The sequence below is a fragment of the Sander lucioperca genome, chromosome 15 (genome assembly GCF_008315115.2).
Source record: "Sander lucioperca isolate FBNREF2018 chromosome 15, SLUC_FBN_1.2, whole genome shotgun sequence".
NCBI lineage: Eukaryota > Metazoa > Chordata > Actinopteri > Perciformes > Percidae > Sander > Sander lucioperca.
The window spans coordinates 19,824,300-19,848,339 of record NC_050187.1 but is presented as its reverse complement, the minus strand read 5'-3'; the positions used below and the strand labels follow the sequence as shown (position 1 = coordinate 19,848,339).

General features: G+C 39.9%; 1 protein-coding gene across 5 annotated transcripts in view; it reads right to left on the bottom strand.

Moving 5' to 3' along the window:
- zgc:171482 (zinc finger protein) overlaps positions 1-22,224 on the bottom strand; it is a 57,105-nt gene extending 34,881 nt beyond the window's left edge. The window contains exons 1-3 of one of the 5 annotated variants that reach the window (XR_004895222.1): positions 21,667-22,224; positions 7,027-7,143; positions 2,650-2,742 (exon numbers count right to left, since the gene is read on the bottom strand). Coding sequence is in view for 4 of the 5 variants with exons in the window: in XM_031305261.2 (XP_031161121.1) it covers positions 2,650-2,742; positions 7,027-7,137 (204 nt within the window). In the remaining variant the exon portion in view is untranslated. Of the gene's footprint in view, positions 1-2,649; positions 2,743-2,846; positions 2,959-7,026; positions 7,144-21,666 lie in introns of those variants that run through there. The other 4 variants (XM_031305261.2, XM_031305268.2, XM_035992374.1 and 1 more) reach the window with 4 other exon arrangements.
- Positions 22,225-24,040: the final 1,816 nt, after the last annotated feature.

Genomic DNA, 24,040 nt, shown 5'->3' with positions numbered 1-24,040 from the left:
AAACAGACGCTCTCATTGGGAGTTTGAAGAAGCGCTCAAAGTGTAAATTGAAAGGACAGACAGTACAAATATAGCATTAGAAGACAATAAAAGGCGAGGGAAGAAAAAAGCATTTTGTTATCTCTTGCCCTTTACGCAGGTAGAAAACGGCACAGACGAAGAGAAAGCTGAGAATAGGGGAGAAAAACGGATAAAGTCCCCTCCCCTTTCATCTAGGAGCACCTTTGTGACCTACTTTCTTTGTTTGTTCTGTGACAAACACTTTCACCTACACACAAACACACAAGCCTCAAGGCATGGCATTTTACACTGGGTAGACGCCGGTATTTCATTCACTCTTCGAAAAACCCTTTTCTGCTGTTCCCATTGGACTGCACCATGTCAACCAGTACGAGAACAGAGGGGCAAAAACACTAAGATGAAGTGTAGAAAACAGATGGGCAACATTCCCCCTAGGAGAAAAAAAGGTACAAGAAATGAAAGAAGAAATGTTTATCCCAAATTGAGGTAAGAATTTCATCTCTGGAGAACCATTCGTCTTAAATGAGTTTTTCCTGAATTGTCAGATAATCAATGTCACATCTCTGCGTGAAAGGTTATAAGCAAAGTGCTAGCTGTGGCGCTCAAAGTAAGTTCCAGTACGGCAGATGCCATGAGAGTGTATGTGTGTGTGCACATGGTCTGTTTGTGTGTATTCAGTGTCCCATTTTAGGTAAAAGCCAGGAGAGGCTGAGTCACGTCCTATTCACTTAGGAAGACAGATGGAGACGCAGATGTGTATATTTCTACAGTATGTGTGTTTGTAAACTCGTGACATGCCTATTTCATGAGTGTCTGCAGTGTGGTGCACGCGTTTCACCTTTTTACCTCTTAGTGCACAGCTTGTGTTAAGAAACAGGGTTCAACTGGTTGAGTAAGAAACATAATAGCACGTTCCCATTTCAAGAGTTTTACAGTATAAAATGATTCCAAACAGCTTCAAGAAACCCCCTTCCATCCACAACTTTCCGTCGTCGGAACTGGGAGGGCTCTGTCCGACAATTTCTATAACTTTCCAATGTCGACAATCCAACATTCACACCCACTTTACGCAGATTGTCCAGGTTTGCAGAGCTGTGAAAGTAAGTGGGCATTCACACAGCCTGCATCGGCCGTCAGACGGTGTGGCAAAAACGCAGGTCTTTCGATTAATTTTGAATGGGGGTAGTGCGTTTAGGCTGCAGCAGGGTTTACCACTGGGGGGACAGCGAAAAAAAGAAAACCATAGGGGGAAATTTGAGACCAACTCTACTTTTGGGGAAACGCAACCCCACGCTGCGGTGGCCAATCATATAACAGGCGATCAGACTTGGTGTGTTTTGAGGCGGTGTGAGAATCCCGTACAGTAAACAGGAAACATCACTGCCTCTACCGCTGCCCATTCTCTTAATACGTCGCTGCCACAAGAAAGTTTAAAAAAAACGAAACACAAGCACTGAACTGCCCAGGAGTTTGTGTCACAGCTAATTGTTTCCTGCAACCACAAAGCAGAGTCGATCTGTCTCGCATGTCTCTTTTCTTTCTCTCTTTCTCAGGGAAATGAAACTGTTTTCAAATGCGGTCGGAAAAGTCAAGCTCTATAAACTATCTGACGGAAAACAGTAGTTGTGAAATATAAAGTCTACTTGTGCTACATTGGGTGATTAAAGAACACAACAGGACCTAACACAAATGGGCCGTTTCATGCGACCACTCCGGCTCAGGGTCTTGGATGCGGCACTGCACCATTTTTTGAAAGACGCTCCGCATCTTCCACTCCTTCTGTCCTCTCTCTATGGCACAGCTAGATTTGTCAGTTAGTTTGATGAGCTTTATTTTTCCACTAGCTGTGCACTAAAGTTTCTTTTTCACAAAAGTCTATTGCGTTCACAGTTCTTTTCAAAGACGCACACGAACAGATACAGACCGATAAATACATAATCCAAATTTAATCAACTGCTAAATAGCAGTTGTGCTTCACGTTCGAAGCCCAACAATTCACTGTGGATGCAAATGCAACCTCAGCATTCACTACAATTGCAGAACAGGGCCCTAGAAATATACAGACACAAAGGCCCATCTACAGTACACACACAGACAGACAGTCACACAAACATTGGTAATGCACTGACCTCCCTAGCCATAGCCTGCAATAGTCCGATATAGAGCTGCTAGTTGGCGTCTGCCTCCACTAAATCTAGCCAGAAACACCACAGCTAAGGCATAACCTCTCTTAGGAGAACAACTGCACACACCAGATCAAACAAATATTCTCATGAGCACTTGGCTGCAATGGCCAAGCCTGAGAGTGGATGGGCCCAGGAAAGGATTAGACTTAGAGGCAAGTCAACTCAGGTTTTTTTTGTCATCTACATACATGAAAACATGCTGCAAATTCACACATTTCAGCATGCAAATGATTGTCCTTCCACAAACATCTTCCCAGTTACTTCAGTTTGTGATTACACTGCAAAGCGGGTACATCTTTGAGTCATTTACTAGTTCATTAATGAATCTTAAGCTTGAAAATCAGAATCAAGTTAGGATATATAAATGTAAGTTGAGAAAATATCATTGAGGTTGTATGTTATGCAACACAGACACAGAAACACACACTCAGTGGGAGCATACTGGGTTATCTGGCCGCAGTCTCTTGGAAGGTGGTCCTCCGTCTTCAGGGTGAAGCATGTAGAACAGACGTACCTTGTTGGCATGTTTCTTACTCTGAGAGAGACAGAAACAGAAAATGAGAGAGTGTCAGCCAGTGAACTGAGTTTGATTTTATCAACTGAGCCAAGTGGAAGAAAAATCAATGACTGCCACTCCACCTTGGCTACTCCCTCCAAGCCTTTATCTCTGTTTCAGCTGATGATGCTAGCAGACATTTTGCCCCCGGCTAGGTGGCCAATGGCCTGGGACAGCCTCAGCTTTCTGTGAGCCCTGAGTAAGATGTTGGGAAAGGGGAGGTGGTTGGGAGATACATGTAAGGACTCTTTACTTCACTTGCACACACTGGCACCGTAAAATGCTAAAGGAAGTGAGGCAGTAATTTGGATGGTTCAAATTACAGTAACATCTTGGGCCCCATTTCAGGAAGGAGGTTTAACAAACCCTGATGTCTGAGTTGATTTACCCTGAGATGGGAAACTCAGTTTTCGGTTCCAGAACAGCTGATTTGAGTTGGTTCAATCAACTCAGAGTAGGTTCACGCGCGTGCACCACCACAATAAAAAGGCAGCATGAATGGAGCCATGATAATACGATTCACCATGGTAACAACCACAAACAAACGAGTCGGCGGAAATACTAATGCGCACATACAGCGAGTTAAAAAAAACAACCCAGCGGCTGCTGCAAAAGAAAGAGAATTTGCATGGGAGAAAAGTGCTGCTAGAGGGTATATTCCAATATAGTGTATATCATATATAATCATAAGTAGGCTATAGGCTAATATTACTTTTATATTACTAATATTACTATCGCTTTGCTATACAGTGGCTTTACTAAAATGCTCCGCATCACCAATGTTGTACATAAAAAAAAATGTATGTGATGTAGCGCATGCCCAAGATGGGTGACGTTAGTGCATAACAGACTGGGAAGAAAAACGATACCGCTCAAATAGGAAGTTATCTCTCCCGACATATAACACCCTGCGGAGTAAAGCAGAAGTAAAGCAGCTTCTTCATCAACGGGATCGTCGACAAAAGGAAATGCTATGTTTTAAGAAAAAAAAACGTTTTATAGTCTGCCTAACATGGTTAATAAACCAACACTGTTTTTTTATTCATGCCGATAACAAACTGCGCTAAAATGCGCCTGATACAGACTGAATGAATGAATGAATGAGTTAATGAGAGAGGGCTGTGTCAGAGGGAGGAGACTGAGAGAAACTCGAGGTTTCTTGAAGAAAACCTGCACCCGACCAGGTTAGGTTCACAGGCTCAGTTACCATAGTAACTGACTCTGAGGTGAAGTTACCTCTCTTTCTGAAACAGAAAACCCAGAGTTTCCCTCATCTCAGGGTTAACAAACTCAGAGTTTTCACTAAACCTGCTTTCTGAAATGGGGTCCTGGTGCCTCAAAAACAATAACAAAAAGTTGTTTTATGGAATCAATGATTAATAGCATATATATATATATATATATATATAAAATATAGAAAAGCAGATAATAGATTGGAATGAGTGCATGATATTAAAAGCTTATACTGAGGAGTTTGTGCTGCTTACTCATTGCACCAGCTGTTATGGTTGTATTTTTGCCCCACCTGTCTGTGGGTGCTTTGTGTCTGTCTCTGTCATAAAGACTATAAGCTGTAATAAGCAGACATACTGTATATGGTAGTGTTTATATGAAATGACAGTGAGCTGTCCTTGAAGCTGTTAACTGGCACTTTAATGCAGAACAATCAAAATCACTGGACATACTGCAGAGTAAAGATTAGTGCATGTGTACGTGTTTAGACATTTCTGTGTGTGTGTGTGTGTGTGTATACAAGTTTGACACCCCTATCTTGCTCTATACATATGATATCCTTTTATTGGCATGCTCTGTGACCTTCACTCCTTTCTACTATATCACATCTCTTTTTATCTGTAAATACCACTGCTGGTGCAATTTTACAAAAGCAAACGTTGACACTGTCAAAGAGATTATATCTCTTTACTGCCACATATACAGTGAAATACACATTATTGTATGTAGGGATACAGCATGTCAAGATTGTGGTTATGAAAAGCATCAAGGGAGAAAAATGTGAAACTTTGGATTGATGAGAGATGGACATGATTAAATGTGGTGTCAAGTGTGTTGAGATGGATATGAATCACTTAGTTTCCACCAATCATATGGGTTATATGATTGTGTTTTGTAGAAGAAAATGTAGTTGTTGGTTTAGGTGTATATTATGCCTGAACAGGACACAAAGAAAGCGAATGGGAGACTCTGACAAGACACTGTACTTGCTGCTCCAGTGCTTAGATTGGCTCCTCTGCCCCCGGGACAAGAAAGCCTACCTCACATGCCTCCTCACTTGTCAGACTATTTTAATGCATTTTGTCAGTGTGTGTGTGTCTGTCTGAGAGAGTTTGTGTGTCTGAGTGTATGCCTGTGTTTATAGGTATAAATGGTCATGCAGTTGATGGCTCTGGGATATGGACTAAAAGCTGGAACTTGTGTCACCATGGTTACCCTGAACTGACCCTCAGTGCTCACCCTACTCCAATGGACTGTGCATGTCTCTCTGTCTCTTCTTCCTCTGTTTTTTTGTGTCAAATCAAGTTGGAGGAGACAGACAGGGCAGAGGACAAATACATGCAGAATGTATCTCACTCACACATGATCAGATTCACAACCTTAATATCCAAATACCTTAATATTTGGCAACAATATCTGAAAGTGGTGTGTGACAATAGTGTGCATTCAGATCCTGATAAAGTTCCCTTGGCCTTTGGAATTAAAATAGCCCCACATCATCACATACCCTTCACCATACCTAGAGATTGGCATGGGGTACTTTCCATAAAATCATCTCTCAATGCAAATCAAACCAGCTATTAGGCTAACTGAAATAAAACCATGCCAATCTCTAGGTATGGTGTAGGGTATGTGATGATGTGGGGCTATTTTAATTCCAAAGGCCAAGGGAACTTTACCAGGATGCATAGTATCCTGGGGGGGGGAGGAGTGGCTGGATGCTGCTGCTCTGTGTGCTATAAAATGACATCGTTGATGGGAAAAAAATGTAATTCGGATTTTATCTACATGGGCGGGTATCAATCTACCCCAGTGGGGTGCCCAAGTATAACCTACTGTATGGATGGGAAACACTGGCATTGACTGTCTATGGGGCAGGTGTGCAAATAAAGAGTTTGGTGTGGCGTTCATCTGATCCCTGAACAGTTTGACTATTTAATACTCTGTGTGAGAGGACTGATGTGTATAGGTGTGAGGGAGCAGCAGGAGCGAGAGCCCTTAAAGACAGTAAACGATAAAAGGTTTGCCTCACTCGTAGTCCATCTATGTGAGTCAGTTTATGGATAGCTAGCTGTTGGTGCTAACTGTTATTTGTTGTAACTAAACTGCTGAAGCGCAGTTCAGTTATTCTCCTGGTGTTTTTGGCATTTGTCAAAATGCTTACTGCCATAGTCCCCAATTGGAGTAGGGATGGACTCCAGAACCCTTGACTCCTCAATAATTCATCCCCCACGATAGTGCTCCTTTCTTTAGCCTGTTGTTGTCTCCGTGTCTTATGTAAAACCCGTTCAGTTATCCTGCTTATGAAATATTAGAAGTAGAATTTTCTTCTATCCTTATTGAAACTAAAATGCAACAATTTCCTGCCTTCAAATTATTTCTTGCCTTGTCTCCTTGATCTACTGACCTCTACAGAGACCTTTTGTTAAGGGTGAACTGAGGAAATGCACTGACTCAGCTTGCCCATTTCTCTGCACAACTCAAGGTCTCTGTCAGAATTAGGTTGAGAGAAGGAAATAAATTACTTTCAAGTGAATATGGTTGGTACACATGCATGCAGATAAATGTTGTCTTGCTTAATTCTCTCTAGATAAGAGTCTTGTCCTCATTAGTTTGCTTGTTAATCCCAATTGTGTCTTGTAATCAAGGACAACCTCAATGCATATGCACACACACACACACACACACACACACACACACACACACACACACACACACACACACACACACACACACACAAGATAAATAATGCACAGGGATGATTATTGAATTTAGTCTTAGGGAGTCTGCTGAGAGGTAGACTACATTAAAACAAAAACGGTTTGTTTGTGTGCAAGTGACTTGCACCACACTGCATTAAACCTATGTATAATGGATGAGCACTGTATTGAACGGCACAAGCACAAATTGGTACAAATAAGGCTGATGCAAAGTGTACAGAGCAGGAATCTGCTTGTCAAAGCAGTGATTGTAGCAACATTTTTTGTTTGTTTTGTGGGAACATTCCTGTATGAGCAGAAACGGACTCACCTCATAGTGAGCCGTGCGCTGGGACTCGGAGATGAGCTGGGCATTGCAGATGTTACAATAGCTCTCTGTGAACAAGCCTCCATCCACTACGCCCGCAGACTTCATCTTCATCTGAGACTACACAAACACACACACCCAAACATACGCAAATATGATTAAAATGCAGAACGGGATAAAATGTCAGTGTTAAAGGGGCATGAGCATGCATGTATCTCATCTCAATTTAGAAATAGTTCTCCTTCAGAATGACAGATTCATCATGGCAGGTTAGCCTAAATATATGTTGAGTCTCTCTGTCAGAACATCCTCTCATGGGTGATTTTGGACCAGTGTACAAGAGTACCTTACTTATGGGTCTGTGATGTACAGACCACAGAAACCTAAATTGTTTAAAAACCAAAAATGTAAATATATTCCATGCCAAAGTAATATTTAATTATCAAAAGTATATGAGCTCATTGTAAAGAATGGGCCATTTCAAAGTGTTTATAGTGTTATATCCTTATTCATACATAAATGTGTTATAAGCATGTTAATGTTGTAGTTGGTCAAGGTGGTCCTAATCTTAATGCATTGTTGAGAGTTTACATTGTATAAATGTGTATAGGGTATATACATTATATATACATATATATTTTGGTATGTTTAATTATAATCTGCGATATAACTACTAGTTTATATCGACGTTTCATTTACGGGATTTTTCCGGTGCCGCCAGTTTCCACTGAATGTCCCTCATTTTCAGCCGGATGTCCCACACCTTCCGCTTTCTTTGTGTTGGCATTTTAAACCGCGGTCAATTCGGGAAACATCCTCCGAGCTCCTCCGACAATCAAATGAATTGATCAAAATTTTTTTTTTTGTAAAATTCTCATCACACACTCAACAGCCATTTTAATTCCAGAGCTCGCCTCCCTACGTGCACATGTTCCACCAAAACAAGTCCCTTCCCGAGGCTATTTTGGAGAGTCAACCAGAGCACGTTTTTCTCCTATCCAGTAACGTTGTGTGGACTAGCCAGACCTACCTCCGCAGCGCTGTAGAGATAGATCTGGCATTGTGAGACAATATAACTACTAACTACAGTAAATAAACAAATGTAGTGGAGAAAAAAACTTGAATTAATCAGTAGTAAAGCAGGATGTTAGACACGTTCCACCTCCGCCTTCAGTAATACAAATTAAACGAAGTGCAGGAACATTGGTTATGAGTTTGACAAAGTTTGAGAAACTTGGGTTTTAGCTTTCTGGCCATGTTAGAAGACCAAATATTACCAGCCATCTTTATTAATTGCTTCTTTGCTCTCTAAGTTGTAAATGGTAAGTTTCAGTTGAGTTCTCATTGTATAGTGACGTGGTAATGAAATCATGGTGTTGACATTTAAGTGAATAGAATAAAGACGACTCAAAGAGGAGTCATGTTTTGCCTTTTTTATGATAAACATTTTCATATCTTGAACTCCACACTAAGTTAGTACACAGTCTTCACTTAAAGCTCTACTGTGTGGCTCCACTCACAGCTTTCCAACAGTTTTTTGTGCACTGGGCTCTAGTGACAAAGACAATCACAAAGCATGTCTTGCCAACCTAAATTTGAATTTTGGCAAGCTAAAAAACACCGAGATCCACCATTCTCCCCCTTTGCATAAAATTCTGAACACTGGCAGGAAATAATAATGCTGTAAAGCGGTACAGTATAGCCAATAGCAACTTTGGTGAGGATTACAGTCTGAAGTCAATTGTTAAAAGGTCTCCAGCAGGATTCCCTGGTGAGAAATAGTGTCTTAAAACCTTGTGTGTGCTACAATTGCCCAACCAGTAAAACCATAGAGACCTGAGCATTCCACTGGGAGCCTGGCTCTGGGTTCTTAACAACCTGGCAGCAGTGTTTTCTTTCCCTTTTATACTGAGTACCGTAATAGAAAATGGTTTAATGATGTGCTCAGCGGTATTGTGTTCAATTTTCTATTCTCTTCATTATGTGTGCCCTGTTGGCACTGATCAGACGGGGTTATGGTGAGTAACGTGTCTGTAGGGAATAGTCCAGGAACATTAACCATTAAACTGGATGAGCTCCTTGCCCCAAGGAAGCAACAGGACAGGGTGCTTGCAGGGGCAAAGTGTTTTATAGAGCAAGATACATGAATGCTGCAGAGGTCAGCTCCAGTAACTTTGAAAGAATAGGGTCTTTTGTCTGGCATATCCTGCGAACCGCAAAATCTCCTTGTGTCAGCAGGGAAAAGTAGTGACAGAAATTGGTATTCTTTATTTCAAGTCTAGTGGGTAATTACCTTTTAGCCAATGCTCTGGCTCAACACCTATGCACGCACGCAAACACACTTCTTACACACTACTGGTAATTATCTGTCTGTTTCCCTTGACTGTTTAGTGCACCCTGGACCTTCCAATTAATTACAGACGTGCTGTATAGACACTTCCTTAATTATCTAGTTGAACCTACAGTACCCCAATACAGTACGTTAAAATTAAATGGCAATGCAGATACATTTGAATTAGAGCAGCACACTTTATTATTACCTTTACGTTTGCTGAGGATGTTTTCAGTGTTTGTAAGGAATAATATTTATTCTGAAATGTCACTGATGACAAGCTGGATACTTGTTTTGTCTAGAGGCATGGACGCACTATTACCTTCACTATGTGAAGTGTCCTATGAGACACGATAGAACAGATATATTTTGCAAATTGACACATTAGATGTGCTGCAGAATTTGTGTCCTCACAGAATTTTGTGGCAAGAAAAAGACCTTGCACTGTCTGTCTGGACGTCAGCCAGGCAGAAACGAGTATCTTTTAATCTTCAGGCTAATTAAAAGTGATTGTGACTGCAGAAATATCCTTATCTTCCTAATATCTCTATTACCTCTGATTATTACATCCAAGATGGGAGATGTAGACTAATTAATAGAGGCAATCTGTTGGTGACATTAATAGAATGGCAGGCCCAACGAAGCGAAAAGATGGAGAGACAGATTGTGGGGAAAAATAATGAAAGAGGTAAGAAAAGAGGAAAAAAGAGAGGGAGGGTGGAGTTTTACAGGACGTGATGTCTTCATGTTAAATGGGTTTAGAGATCTTAATTGAAAAGTGGCTTCTTTCCCACCATATCAGACCAGAGCAGTTCTTCAACGGACTGTTACTGTGTTAGTTGTTTTATGAGAATCTAATTAGTGCAACTTCAGCAGCAATCACAAATAGGCATGCTTTATATTTAGTATCAGCGAATAGTTCAACTTTAGTTCATCTTCCGATTCCTTCTTTATAGTTCAGCATTCTAGATTTACAGTAGGATTAGCATCTTATTTTTTTTGCTTGGATGCACACAGAGGTCACTGGGAAATATGCAATCAATGATGACTGAATTGACCATTTATAGCAAAGGAAAAGGCTCTGCTCTTTGAAGGAACTCTTATGACGTGCACAACTTCACTGCTTGATGTAACATGCCATTTTTTCAACCCCTTATCTCCAAAATATATTATCGGTGGGCTTTGCTGCTTATGAGCACATAAATACTTGACATGTGCCATTGTTGGACTGTCTACTAATTATGAGAATCATGTTACGCAAACCAAGCTTTTAACTATGACTGGTCTTTCTGTCTAATTTTATCAAGCAAAGGGCTCCGCCACACTGTTTCGAGGGTGTAGATTGCCTCCACAAAAAAGAGTATGTTGTGTTTTTAGTGTGTTTTCAAAGAATCTGAGTGGCAACAAGGATTGTGGGATTCTGCTGGGAGAGCTAAACATACAGTACATGATTATTGAAGTCAACTAAACCACAAATATAGCACATAAGGATGGGGTTTGGGTAGTGGAGGGAGTGGTGATTCAGTTTATATTGGCTGTGTTATACACATTCATGAATATGATTGGATGTTCCTAGCCACAGATGATGCCAATCAGCCAGTATAATCGTGAATTTAGTGCGTTTCCTGAACTAATGCTATGCTTTATTTTTGGTTGTTTCACATGAGAGACTTGTGTCTTTGCTGTTATGTCTGTGTTGGTGGGGCTCAGTTGGAAAAAGGTAATTTTACATACTTCTGTGCACCAAGCAGGATTTTGCAACATGTGTTTCACAATCTGATGACAGTTGGTGGGTTGACAGGCCTTTGTCAATCAAATGAAACTACACCCACACAGTCCTGATGAAGCAGATATGTATAAGATTTAAATGCCAGTGTTAAATACTCAAAAAATATTATGAAAGTCAGTGAATATATACTAATAATTAGGGCTGCACAATATATCATTTTTTAATCGTCCTTGTAATATCATGGCACAATAAAGACATTGTGAAAGGCTGCGACATATCGCGAATGACTCAGATTTTTTTGTGTGGTGGTGATGGCGCAGTGGATGTGACACGTGCCATTGGTATGGGAGACCTGGGTTTGATTCCCATTGCGATACATCAACCAATGTGTCCCTGAGCAAGACACTTAACCCCTAGTTGCTCCACAGGCGTGCAACCTCTGATATATACCAACTGTAAGTCGCTTTGGATAATGTCAGCTAAATGACATGTAATGTACTGTGTTACTCTCAGTGTTAAATATCAGTAGACAAATGATCAGTAGAAAAATGCACTTTAAAATGTATGTTGGAAATGATTTCCTTTAATTTGTTCTAAATTTAACAAGGAATTTATTATGTTTTAGCAGAATACTGAAAGCAGCAGAAAGGCAGAACTGAGTACACTTTAATATCTGTTTATTTATCGTTATTGGGATATTCAACAACGTTATCGCATATTTTCCTCATTTCATGCAGCCCTACTAATAATATATATATGAAAGAATAAATATATATATATAAAAAACATCTTTAAAGCCAGTCTCCACTCAAGTGTTACTCACTGAGCTATCCAGCTGCTGCAAAAGGCATCTAACAGGTAACATGAGGACAGAGATGAATATTATACACAACCAGTATCTCAAATTTAAAAATGCAAAAAAGGCCAAAAAGAAAAAAACTCGAAACAAGATTGCAAAAACTAGATGAGTCTTAGCGAATGCACGAAAGCTTGAGGCATCCAAAGACAGAATGAACCTTAAGGGGATTGTCCCTCAAATCTCAGCTTCTAGCACACCATTCATTAAAAAGCTGCCATTGAATTGGACGTAGCTTTTTGTTCTTGTCTAGTAAATGCAACCACTTAGACTATTTTCTGTCACCTGGGTTTAGAATATTAATTAGTTTGCAACAAGATAGCGTTGTACTAAATGAGAGCCCTATTGTACTGAGCTATAGTGTAATTTTTATACCAAGGGGAGCTTCAGAGACACTACTCCTATTACAAATGCATTCTTAGTTATGACCTGAAAACACACCTTTATTGGTATGATGTAGACTTTAGATAAACTAGTGAAATGTGCCACACTTGACAGAGGACATTCAAAGAGAGAGAGAGACATATAAAGAGACAGGGATAAAAAGAGAGGGAACAGCAGGTGGTTGGGACAGCAGGGCGTCTTTTAAGTTCCCTCATCCCCTCGTTCTTTTTCTTTTCGACATCAATCTTTCCATTTCTGCTTCATCAGATGGGTCGCTGTGTACTGGACTGCCTGTTCCCCTCTCCCTCTTTCTGCGCTCACATTTTATATAGTTCCTTTCTCATTTGAAAGTGCTGCTCTGATTTAACTGTCAAATTATGCACACAGACGATGACATTTTGACATCAGCCTGTGAGCCAATGGCCTGTCTAATGACTCACTAGTGGGTAGAACAAGAGAAAGGGTTGCAGGGTTAATAATATGGAACCCTACGTATATCGCAAAGGCACCCTGCCGTGTCACTTTGATGTTCCACCTTACAATTTTTTTTCTCTGTTTCACTCTTAGTAGTAATGTAATCTTACTAGTAAAGTAATCTTTTCCGACACTGTCTTCCCTACGTCTACAAAAAAAAGCATGCACACTCGCTCCAAGATTAACATCCTCCCCTTTGTACAGTAGTAATCAAAGGTACACTGAGGGAATAACGTCTTCAAAGGAGCCGGAGCCCGAGTCTGAACCAAAATCCTCATTCATTCTGTTTGCACTGCAGGAGCTCTCTTTGTACTATTATTTCTCAATGCTGCAAACTGCAAACATACACATACTCAAATACAGCCAGGCTACAAACACACAAGTCTCGCTGTGGAAAATAAAACTAAGAGCTAAACGCTAAAGATGCAAAATGAGTGACACATATGTGATAAGGGTTCCTGTCAGTTCCCTCATAGTTAATTTCAGCATTGTCAAACCAAAAGGGTAAAATCTGTTGGAAAGAGACAAAGTGTAGTACAGAAAATAACGCACTTAATGTCAAGGTCAGGTCACACATATCTCTCCCTGAGTCAGTATGTGTGTGTGTCTGTGTGTTTTTATGACTCTCCCTTTACTTGCTGCTTGTTGTGCCCCAATTTCTATTTTGGGCCTAATTCTCCTATGTTATGGAGCATCTTGATATTGACAGAGTAAAAAACAGTTACACATATTCACACTACTCTCTTCATCTTTCTCCTTTTCCTCATCTCTTCCTCCTCTTTTCTCTCCTAGTGGTGGAAATGTGGCCTTGCGGGCAGGGATTATTCATGAGGGATGGTCGGGGCTAGACTTATCTACTCTTTCTAAAAAATAAAAAAAAAAAAACACCTTAATACAGGAATAAATTGCTATGCAAACACTGAGTTTATGAAGCAAACTTTATTAGTCAACTCTATTCATTTATTTTATATATTTATATATTTATTTTAGTCACACTCATTAATTTAAAATTTGTTATCTCTTATGTATGTATGTATGTAGCCTCTGTCAGACCTTTTTCTTCATGCGGGTTCTCTGGTGCTTTTATCTCTGAAAATCTCTCTCTGGGCCATTACTTGTTAATGGTATTAATAGCAGATCTACCACTTTAGGCCACAATATGGATTCATTAGAGGGTGAATGAAGACTATTATCCCGGGCAAAGTAAAGTTTTCTCAGTTTAACCGAGCACAATTGTTTGTGTGTGTGTGTGTGTGTGTGTAGTAACTGAGTTAATGGGGTGAGACGAAGGCGGCCTGAAGTTTGAATGGGGGTTGTTGTGTTACTGAAACATATGGGGGGTGCTATGCTGAATGGCAACAAAACTGTTGGGCTCAATCTGTTCCATTAGCAACTAATTGCACTGTTTCTATACTTTGGCACATTCTGTCCAAATGTTCTTATTCTGTTTAGTGTAACCTCCCTGGCAAGTTCTCAACTCCATATTTTCTCCTTTAAAGCGGTAGAGCAATTATAGACTAAACAATGTCTTGGTTTTTGCACTAAACATCCCGATTCAATACCAAGTGTATTAGACCTGAGATGACACTAATGATCCTACAAAAGCAAGAAATTGTGCGATCAATGTCAAGAGGGTCTTTAAATATGCTATTGCATTAAAGGAGAATTCCGGTCAATTTCAACACGTAGCTCTGTTGTTTGTAAATTTGGAGTGCTGGCATTAGCAAAAAAGACTAAAACAATCAGTGCTGCCTACACCGTGTTATCCCCCTGCTAGCGTTAGCACCCAACAGGCTTAAACAGGGCAAGTTTTAAATGTGTTTTAAGCCTCTAAACATGCTCATAATGTAATTACAAGTGCCTACCCATGTGCAGTGATTCCTTCTGAGGGAACACAGTGAATCGTTTTCCATGTTTCCATCGTAAACTTTGACCCTCTCACTGTCTGTCTTCACGTAATAAAAGTTTATTTAAATATTTGGTCGCCTAAAAATGTCTTGTTCAGCATTATGCCAACCAAGCTAGCTAGCTACCGCTAGTGTTAGCTGGTAAGTTAAGGGAAAGTTTCTGGATAAATCTCCACTGGATGACTCGCTTCAGATGGGTTGAAAATCGACAACTTTCACACTTTAGCATTTAGCTTAGCGCTGACGTCATTCACGTGCATATTAAGTTAGGGTGACCAGACGTCCCCGAAACCTGTCCTCAGCTGGAGCTGTCCCCGGAAATGTCCCCGGTTTTCACTGTGACTGACAGACCCAAAATTGGAGTGAAAGAAAGAAAACATTGACCAAACGTATAGTCGCGCACCCTACATGCGCAGGCTCAGACAGCCAGAGCAAGCGCTGCTCAGAGCTCAGAGATGTTCTAGAATGCCCATATTTCTGGCAGCGCAGTAGAAGAATCTTTGCCCTTTGCGAGACCGCTACAGTGGGCTTTTTTCATCCATCCATTAATTCATTCATTCAGCCAGCTAGCTCTGACAAGTGTGAGTAGTACAATATCTCATAGGATAGGTAAACCAAAGGTGTTCTTGTAGCCTAAGTGTTATTGTTTATCATCTATGTTATATATTATTTAACCTTTAACCTATATGTGTAGGCTGTGTATGATCTACAATTTGCAATAGCTATTGCTAACACTATTAGCAGTGATACAACTAACTACTACTACGGCACACAGTTGTACTATAATGACATTTCAGTTTAACTTGAGCTAGTTACTTAGAGGTAGGCTACTTGGTAACTTTTCATTAAATGAAATGAAACCACTTAATAGAGTGCGGACATATTAAACTATTCATCACAAACTTGTGCCAGCTGCATTAGGTTACCAGCCTGTCAGTGATGACTATCTCTGGCTGGCTGGCTCAGCGAGCAAATGTTGATTACAAAACTGCCGATCCTACTCCCTTGCCATTCATTTGGCATTGTTGTTGTCAATAGGCCTACAGTAGATTGCTTGCCTATTTCTCATTGAACACGAATGTTTTCTTGCCATATTATATCGGCTTACTTTTCAACTAACACTGACAGTCGTCAAAATTGGCCCTGGGTAGGCTGCCAGATGTCTAATTTATCACTATAACATTACGCTCGATATCTGAGGACTAGCCTATTCTATGCCACCCTTAGTCACACACTCCAGGCCAGGTTCAAATCACTCATGTTTATTAGCGCCGACAAATACTGAAACACTGTATAAACACAGGATAAGTAGGGACAAACAATCAATCAATCAATGATTCCACTAAATAGCTACACAGAGACAAACTAAGATGATAATAAATCAAACAGGCAAGACATAACAAATTTCTACATGGTCTCCAACTTTGAGCTAAAATTATAATGTATTCTCATGTAAACTATTTATGTCAGCACAGACATTTTTGTAAATTGCTTAGCCAGAGTATCCCACCATAATGGTTATTATATTGCCAGATTCCAGACAATCCCACTTACAAATATAAATATATATTTCTACTGGTATGCTTCCTAGTGACATTAATGCACAAATATGAAGAAAAAACTATTCCACCTGTGTGTGCATGGTTAAAATTCTGAAGTGCAAAATAGTTCAGGCTACAACATACAGCACAAATATTTCCATCCATAGATAAGAATAATCAAGTCTAACCTCTGAATTTCTTTTCAAAGTGCACCAGATTGATGCATTTAAATGTTAAAATAGACAATAAACATTTCTTACAGGGGAGCCCATGGCCCCCTTGTGCCCCAGTGCAGCTCTAGGTCTAGTGAGGCCCCTGGCGCAGTTTCCCCGTTTTAAGTTTACAAAGATAAAAACATTACCTGTTTTGGAGGTATTTACGCTTCTGAGCTGAAAATGTCCCTGGATTTTGTCTCAGAAATATGGTCACCTTATATTAAGTAGCCATGTGCAGCAGGCGCTGCTAAAGATTGAGGGCCTGTCTTGTCTCCACCAGCAGGTAAGTTTACCGACAGCTTTTGTTTTAGCTTGTTTTCTAAAAAAATTGCTATTTGCAGAGTAGCATGATGTAGTTGTGTAAAACGCTGGACGAGAGACTGCATGCAGACGTTAATGTTACCTTGTTTAACTTGTGACACACTGTCCACTGTTTTCGTTTTTTTGCATCTTAAAATGATCCCAAATTTTCTGTTGTTTTCTCCACCTGTCTCTTCTCTTAGCCCCTCACTATTTTCGCTCTCTTCCTTCATTTTGTAATCTGCGCTGTCAGTCTTCACGGCATGTGTCAACAGCAGCGTCAGCCCGTTGTGCGACAGTAATAATCATCTGTGCGGAAACACAGTGGTGTACAATGTTAGTTACATTGTTTAAACAAAGCTTTGAGGCAAATCATTTTGCATCAAGGATTTTTAGTAACCAAATTATTCGAGTTACTCGAGGAATTGTTTCAGCCCTAATTGTTATCAAACAAAGAGAAATGTTCTCCCCCCACCCAATCTCTCATCTGAGGTCATTAGTATGCATGGCTCCGGGGGTTGTGTCCCTGGTCGTACTGTATCTGAATTGTCATGACCAGGGATCAACCCGTGTTGACTGGCTTAGTTTGAATAGACAAATGAAGGGTTGAACATGGGTCAGATAACCCCGGTCCAACCCGGGTCATTGGTGTGAAAGAGGTATTATAGAACAGTGCCTCTAACAAACTGAAAGCTACAAGAAGAGAGAGGCAATCAATGGCATTGATAATGGCAATCAACTGTCAAATGATCAAACAAAGAAAATAAAGTCATGTTATAAAATAACCCAAAAAGAAGAGCACCTAAATGTTGAGCTATTTTAGATTTAAGCTTTAGGTAAATAAAACTATATAAAATTAAAAATAAATATAGTAGTATTCATCACGCACTAACCACCCTAACAACTACTGCCAATTTCAGTCACATGAACTCTACCTCCTTTGCCATTTGATTAACAGAATGAATACATTATGTTTTCTAAATACGAGTATGAGTTTGATATGGGAATTGGAAAATAAAAGCTAATGTTTATTTTCTCTTGCAGAAACATTTCCAAGAAAAACAAGAGAGGCCAACAGCCTTTACACATACAATGCAGATTCTACGATAGAGCGGTGAGTTATTTGTTATGAGTTATAGTCTCTCCACATGCACACATATTTCCCTATCTACAAAGATGGCATACATATAAACATCATACTGTGCTGGGCTCGTGTGCTGTGTAAATGATGACCAAACACACAAGGAAAATGCTATTGATATGTATGAGCTTGGACTGCATGCTGTGCAACCAACACGCACACACGCGCACGCACACGCACACGCATGGACTAAATAGGGCATGACCTTGCAGCACCCTAGCCCATATAAATAGGAAGCTATGATCTATGATCAAGTGCATGTGTTGCTGTGCTTCTTCAACTTGCATCTGTTCCTCAGTGTGTCTATAAGAGTGTCTATGAAGTTTTGAGAACGCAAATAACTTATTTAGACAAATATAAAGGAAAATAATGAATTCTACATCTGATAAGCATTTTTTTCTTTCCTCATTCACTAATGCACCCACAATATCCCCCTCTCCTTTCCTCATCCCCTCCTGATCTGGCAGCAGGCCAGTTTCCGAACATGGTGATGGAGCAAAAGAAAATTGATTTCTAAAGAGCTCTGTCTGCTATTCCTGGATATGAAATATGCAACCAGTTATTAGTCTAACACTGATATTAACATAACACGACAACCGTGTCAAGATATATATTAAAGATGTCTCTCTTGTTCCCGCTGAGAGATACATGAAATAATCTAAACATGATAAACTGCCACTAAGCATTCCAAAGCATTATCAATACTGCACAATTGTGATGATATCTGCTTTGTTTGAGAGGAAAAGAGGCACAAAAAGCTCTTTGAAAAGGTTGGCACTGCAGTGATGCTGCTATGAGACAGACAGATTCAATATCTTGATCGTGTAGACAGGCACAGTGGGCTGTTCCATATTAGCTATTATGCAGCTATTAATGAATGTACACTAGGAAAGGTCAAATAGCTCACACACTGATGTGCATGGACACACACATTAACACAGATGCACCCATGCGTAGACTCACATGCACAAAGTCAGCAGAAAGGTCACAGCATACGGTGTGTGAGAAACAGATTTTTGAAGAAGATATGCTGCCTGTTGCTATGGAGCACTCCTGGTGGAAAACGTACACACACACACACACACACACACACACACTAGACAGACACCTACACATGATGCGTTATCAATCTTAAGGAAACCAGAGCAATTGCACGCCTATGAACACACACACACACACACACACACACACACACACACTTGTTCAATCAATCTATGTCCTATTAAAAAGGCGAAGGAGCACACTGCTTCAATTATTGCTCTCAGATTGTGTGTGTGTGTGTGTGTGTGTGTGTGTGTGTGTGTGTCAATCTTTGTGTGTGCATATGCTTTGTATGTATAGAAGGAAAGTGGGCACTTTGCAAGAACAACATCGCTTTTCTGTTTATTCCTTCAGGACCGGGTAAATTATGCCACTCGGTTAATCAGATTCTTCCCCTGATGCAATTCAGCACCTCATGAGAGACAGAAAGAGGGAGAATGAAATGAAAAAAAGGCGTCTGTACTTCTAGATCACTCAGAGCTGACAACAGCTACACTGCATATGTTCCACATAATGAACATGCTAATGAACTACATTTTCTTTTGCTCCTCCTTAAAATGCTCACCTAGGGTATTAGCTTTGAAGTAGTCTCGCATTGCCAGACCTTCCTCCATAGCGCTGTGGAAGAGGGTCTGGCTAGTCCACACAGCATTCCGGGATGGGAGAAAAACGTGCTCTGGTTTATTGGCATTTCTTTAAACCAATCACAATTGTCATGGGCGCGCTGAGCTCCGCATGGAGCCATGTTGCCGCTGCAAAATAGCCTCGAAGGAACTTGTTTTGGTGGAACGGGTGTACGTTCAGAAGTTGTTTTAGTCGTGCATCAGAAAATCTGATTGGACAGATAGTCTAGCTAGCTGTCTGAATTTAGTCTGTAGAGATCTGAGGAGCAGTTAACCATAGTCCTCATAAATCCACTGGAGTTTAAAATGCCAACACGAAGAAAGCGGAAGGAAACGGACATCCAGCCGAAAAGCGGTGCATCCGCGGCATTTTTCTCGAAAGTAATTTTAATTTACAGTTTATCAAAATAGTTGCTGATAAATTTTCTGTCTGTTGATTGATCGACTAATTGTTCCAGCTCTAGTTTAGCACTGTTGTTTGGATAAAGCAAACATTTTGAAGAAGTCTTCTTGGGCTCTGGGAACCTCTGATGGGCATTTTTCACAAATTTCTGTTATTAATCTGTTATTTGGCAGTTTCACAATAGTGAAAATAATCATCAGTTGCAGCTCTGATATGGTGTATGAGGTGCATTCTCTCCTATTCTAGAGACAGTCTGTTGCCCTGTCTGCTGCAGTGACCTGAAGTACAGCAGAAGTCAGTGCATGCTGATCAATAACTGTATGTAAACAGAGCATGAAGCCTCGGCTCAGATTAGCTGTTGGGCTACATGTGGAAAATAGACCCAGTGCAAGTCAATGGAAATAAAAAGGCAGAGTATGGACTGCAGTGAGGGGAGTATGGGGTAAATAAAATGGCCTTTTCTGAGGACTGAAATGATGGCTGCATGTGTGATGACCGAAATAAATTGAATTATTTTACTTCATGGCACCTCATTACAATGTTTCTAAATGAGTGATATTTGGGGATAGCTTGTAATGTATGTTTGTGTGAGTCCAATGACAGGCACGCCAGGGCTGTGTAAAGGCCATAAGCTCGTATCATCCTTCCACAGATACCAAGTATGAGACTGTGCATTCTTCCCAAAGTGACAAATACTTGCAGTGAGCAGGCTCTCAATGAGATTAATAGGAGCCAGTGAAACTAGATGCAGCAAGTATCAGCCATAATCCATAATATGTCTGACATGTGTCTCATATTCATATTTCACATAAAGTCATTATTGAAGGTGTGCCAGAGCTTGGATTTGCACTGCCGTGAAAAGTTTCTGAATCTCTAAATCGCTTCTGAATCTTTCTCTAAATGTATTCAAACTACACTAGAGCTGAAATAAAATGAGCTGAATTTCTTCTATAGTCGATTGAAGATTAATCTACTATATTGATAATTGATTAATCATTTAAGTAGTTTACTGTATCAAGCAGAAACACCACCCATTCTCTGGTTTCATCTTTTCCAATGTAAGGATGAGCTGCCTTTTTTGTTTGTTGTTTTTGGGTTTTGCACTGTTGGTCAAACAAAACAACACATTTGGTGACCTCACATTGGACTCTTGCATACTGTGATGTATCACTATTTTCTGACATTTTATTGACCAAACAATTAATGGATTCCCAGATCCAGAACTGATATAATCATTAGTTACAGCCCTAAACTACATTAGTCCAGCATCTCATGGTGAAACAACCCAGAAACACATGCATCGACCTAGATAATTCAAAGTGCTGCTTTTAGATACATTGTTCTATAAAACCCCCAGGAAGGATTTTATAGCACGATAGGAAAACTATAATATCATGCAGCAATAGGCATTTGGAAACTTGGATCAAAACCATGCCTGAGATTTATCTACAGATATTTTTTAAATGCCACAAAGTTTGCAGAGGTTGCTACAAACTCTACTGACAGTCGCTATCCGAGCAGGAGTTCCATAGCGATATAGAGTGATTTAAGGTGCCAAAGCCTTAACGTATTCTGCTTGAAACAGACAGAAGAATGATCCAGACGTCAAATAAGGAGGTCAATACAGTTCAATAATTCATCTGTTGAACAAACTCTACTGTCAGTATCCTCCATTCAGTTCGGAGTCCATCACTCACCTTGCGCAGAGGCGCTGACTCCTCTCCACGAAACCGACAACCATCCGCCAAATGCCTGTATTTAATCCTTTAACGCACCTGTGCCGTAAAATCCGTCAAAACTTAACGTGAGTCTTTTCAGGTGGAGCGTCACCTAACGCTGTTATTCAATACAGATATTTTCTTAATTTCTTGTTTTAAATCATGTCGTACCCTCTTAAAAAAAAAAGCTTGCGCGCTGCTCTCTGTCGTGATGCGCGTGCCCTCCAACGACTCCTATGTATTCCGTAGTATCGCGGAGGCAAGAAGAAACGTAGCTCTGTTGATATCTTCCACTAGCCTACTACTGCGACCAAAAGGCACCGCGGAGGGAAAACAAAAACAAAGTAAGCTATCCCAGCGTGAGGGAGTGAAGAGTGGGGAGAGAAGGGGAACGAGGGGAGGGAGGGGTGAGGAGGGAGGAGAAGAAGAAGAAAGTGTGAGCAGCGTTTACCGGGATGAATGAAAGACGGAGAGCGCTCTCGGCTCACACAGTGTGTGCGACAGTATATGATACTGAATGCTGGATTTGTAGAGTGAGTGAGTTGTAGGACTGGTTGAGTGAGTGAGGTTTCCACACAGTGCACCCACGTGAATATCATCTTACATAAAAATGAACAGTGAGACAGAAAGAGCGGCAACATTCCCAATTATAGTGTTATGCTGCTCAGGTGTGTGACATTCACCTTGTCACATAATACTAACCAAGATGTTTTTAATGGTTTCAAATGATGTCGGGATCGTGCACCCATCTGAGGGCTGGCAAGAGGTTTAATAAGATAAGAGTAAATAATAACAAAATACTTCTGCTACACAAAACTAGATATTTTTCAGCTACCATTCTCTAATCTTAGTTTTCTTGTGATACACAGAAAAATATTCAGTCAAAGGGAAAATTACTCTTTGGTCACATTGCTTGCAGCCTAAAGATATAATACATGAGGTGGTGTAGGTATTGTGAGTTTCTGCACTGTTGTTCCAGCATGCATTTGACTGAAGACATTGAAGCCTCCTGGACAGGCCAGGGATTCCTATGATATTCCTACAATGATTAAGTTGAATAAATATCCTGTGGTATTTTCTTTTCACATTTGATTCAACAGTTTAATAATTAGTCATTAGGACTTTGTTAATGTGCTGAAACACTGTTTGAAGACAGCACATTGGTCTCATTGAACTTGTGATTGCCATTTTTCTTTCACTAAACATGTAGTGGGAATTTTTATAGATCTAAAGAAAGCATTTGACACCATAAATCATGACATTTTATTACATAAATTAGAGAAATATGGTATCAGAGGACTTGGATTGGAATGGGTGAGTAGCTACTTAACAAACAGGCAACAATTTGTAGAAATTGGGGATCATAAATCAACATACATGAACATAACATGGGGTACCACAGGGGTCGGTCTTAGGACCAAAGTTTTTCATAATTTACATCAATGATATATGCAGGGTATCAGATATACTAAAATGTATTCTATTTGCGGATGATACAAATATTTTCTGTTCTGGTGATAATTTACAGCAGCTTTTGGAGATGATCACATCAGAAATTGTCAAAGTAAAACAGTGGTTTGATGTAAATAAACTGCCATTAAATATAAGCAAAACAAAGATAATGTTATTTGGAAAACATAAAACTAACTGTCAAGTAGAAATACAAATCGATAACATAAGTATTGAAAGAGTATATGAAAATAAATTTCTTGGTGTGATTTTAGACCACAAAATCTGCTGGAAACCTCACATAAACCATGTCAAAGCAAAACTAGCAAAGACGATAGCAATAATAAATAAATCAAGACATATTTTAGACAATAAATCATTACATACTCTGTATAATACACTCATACAGCCATATCTAAGTTACTGTGTGGAAATCTGGGGACATACATACAAAACCAACCTAGCCGTTATGCACATTACAAAAGAAAGTAGTCAGAATCATAAATAATGTTGGATACCTGGAGCACACAAGTCCTTTATTCTTCAAGTCACACATTCTGAAATTCATTGATCTGGTTAAATTTAAGATGGCACAAATCATGTTCAAAGCAAGAAATAATTTACTTCCAGGAAATTTACAAAAAATGTTTATGGAAAGACAGGGTGGGTATAACCTGAGAGAACAAATAAACTTAAAAAAACTCAAAATAAGAACAACTTTAAAAAGTATGTGCATCACGATCGGTGGGGTGAGTTTGTGGAATGGGCTAGACCAGGTGCTTAAACATTGTGCAAACATAACAAAGTTTAAAAAGTTATATAAAAACACTTTATTAAAAGGATATGAAGAGGAAGACAGATGATTGTGAAAGGGGGTTAGTGTATGGATTGTTAGGATGATGGA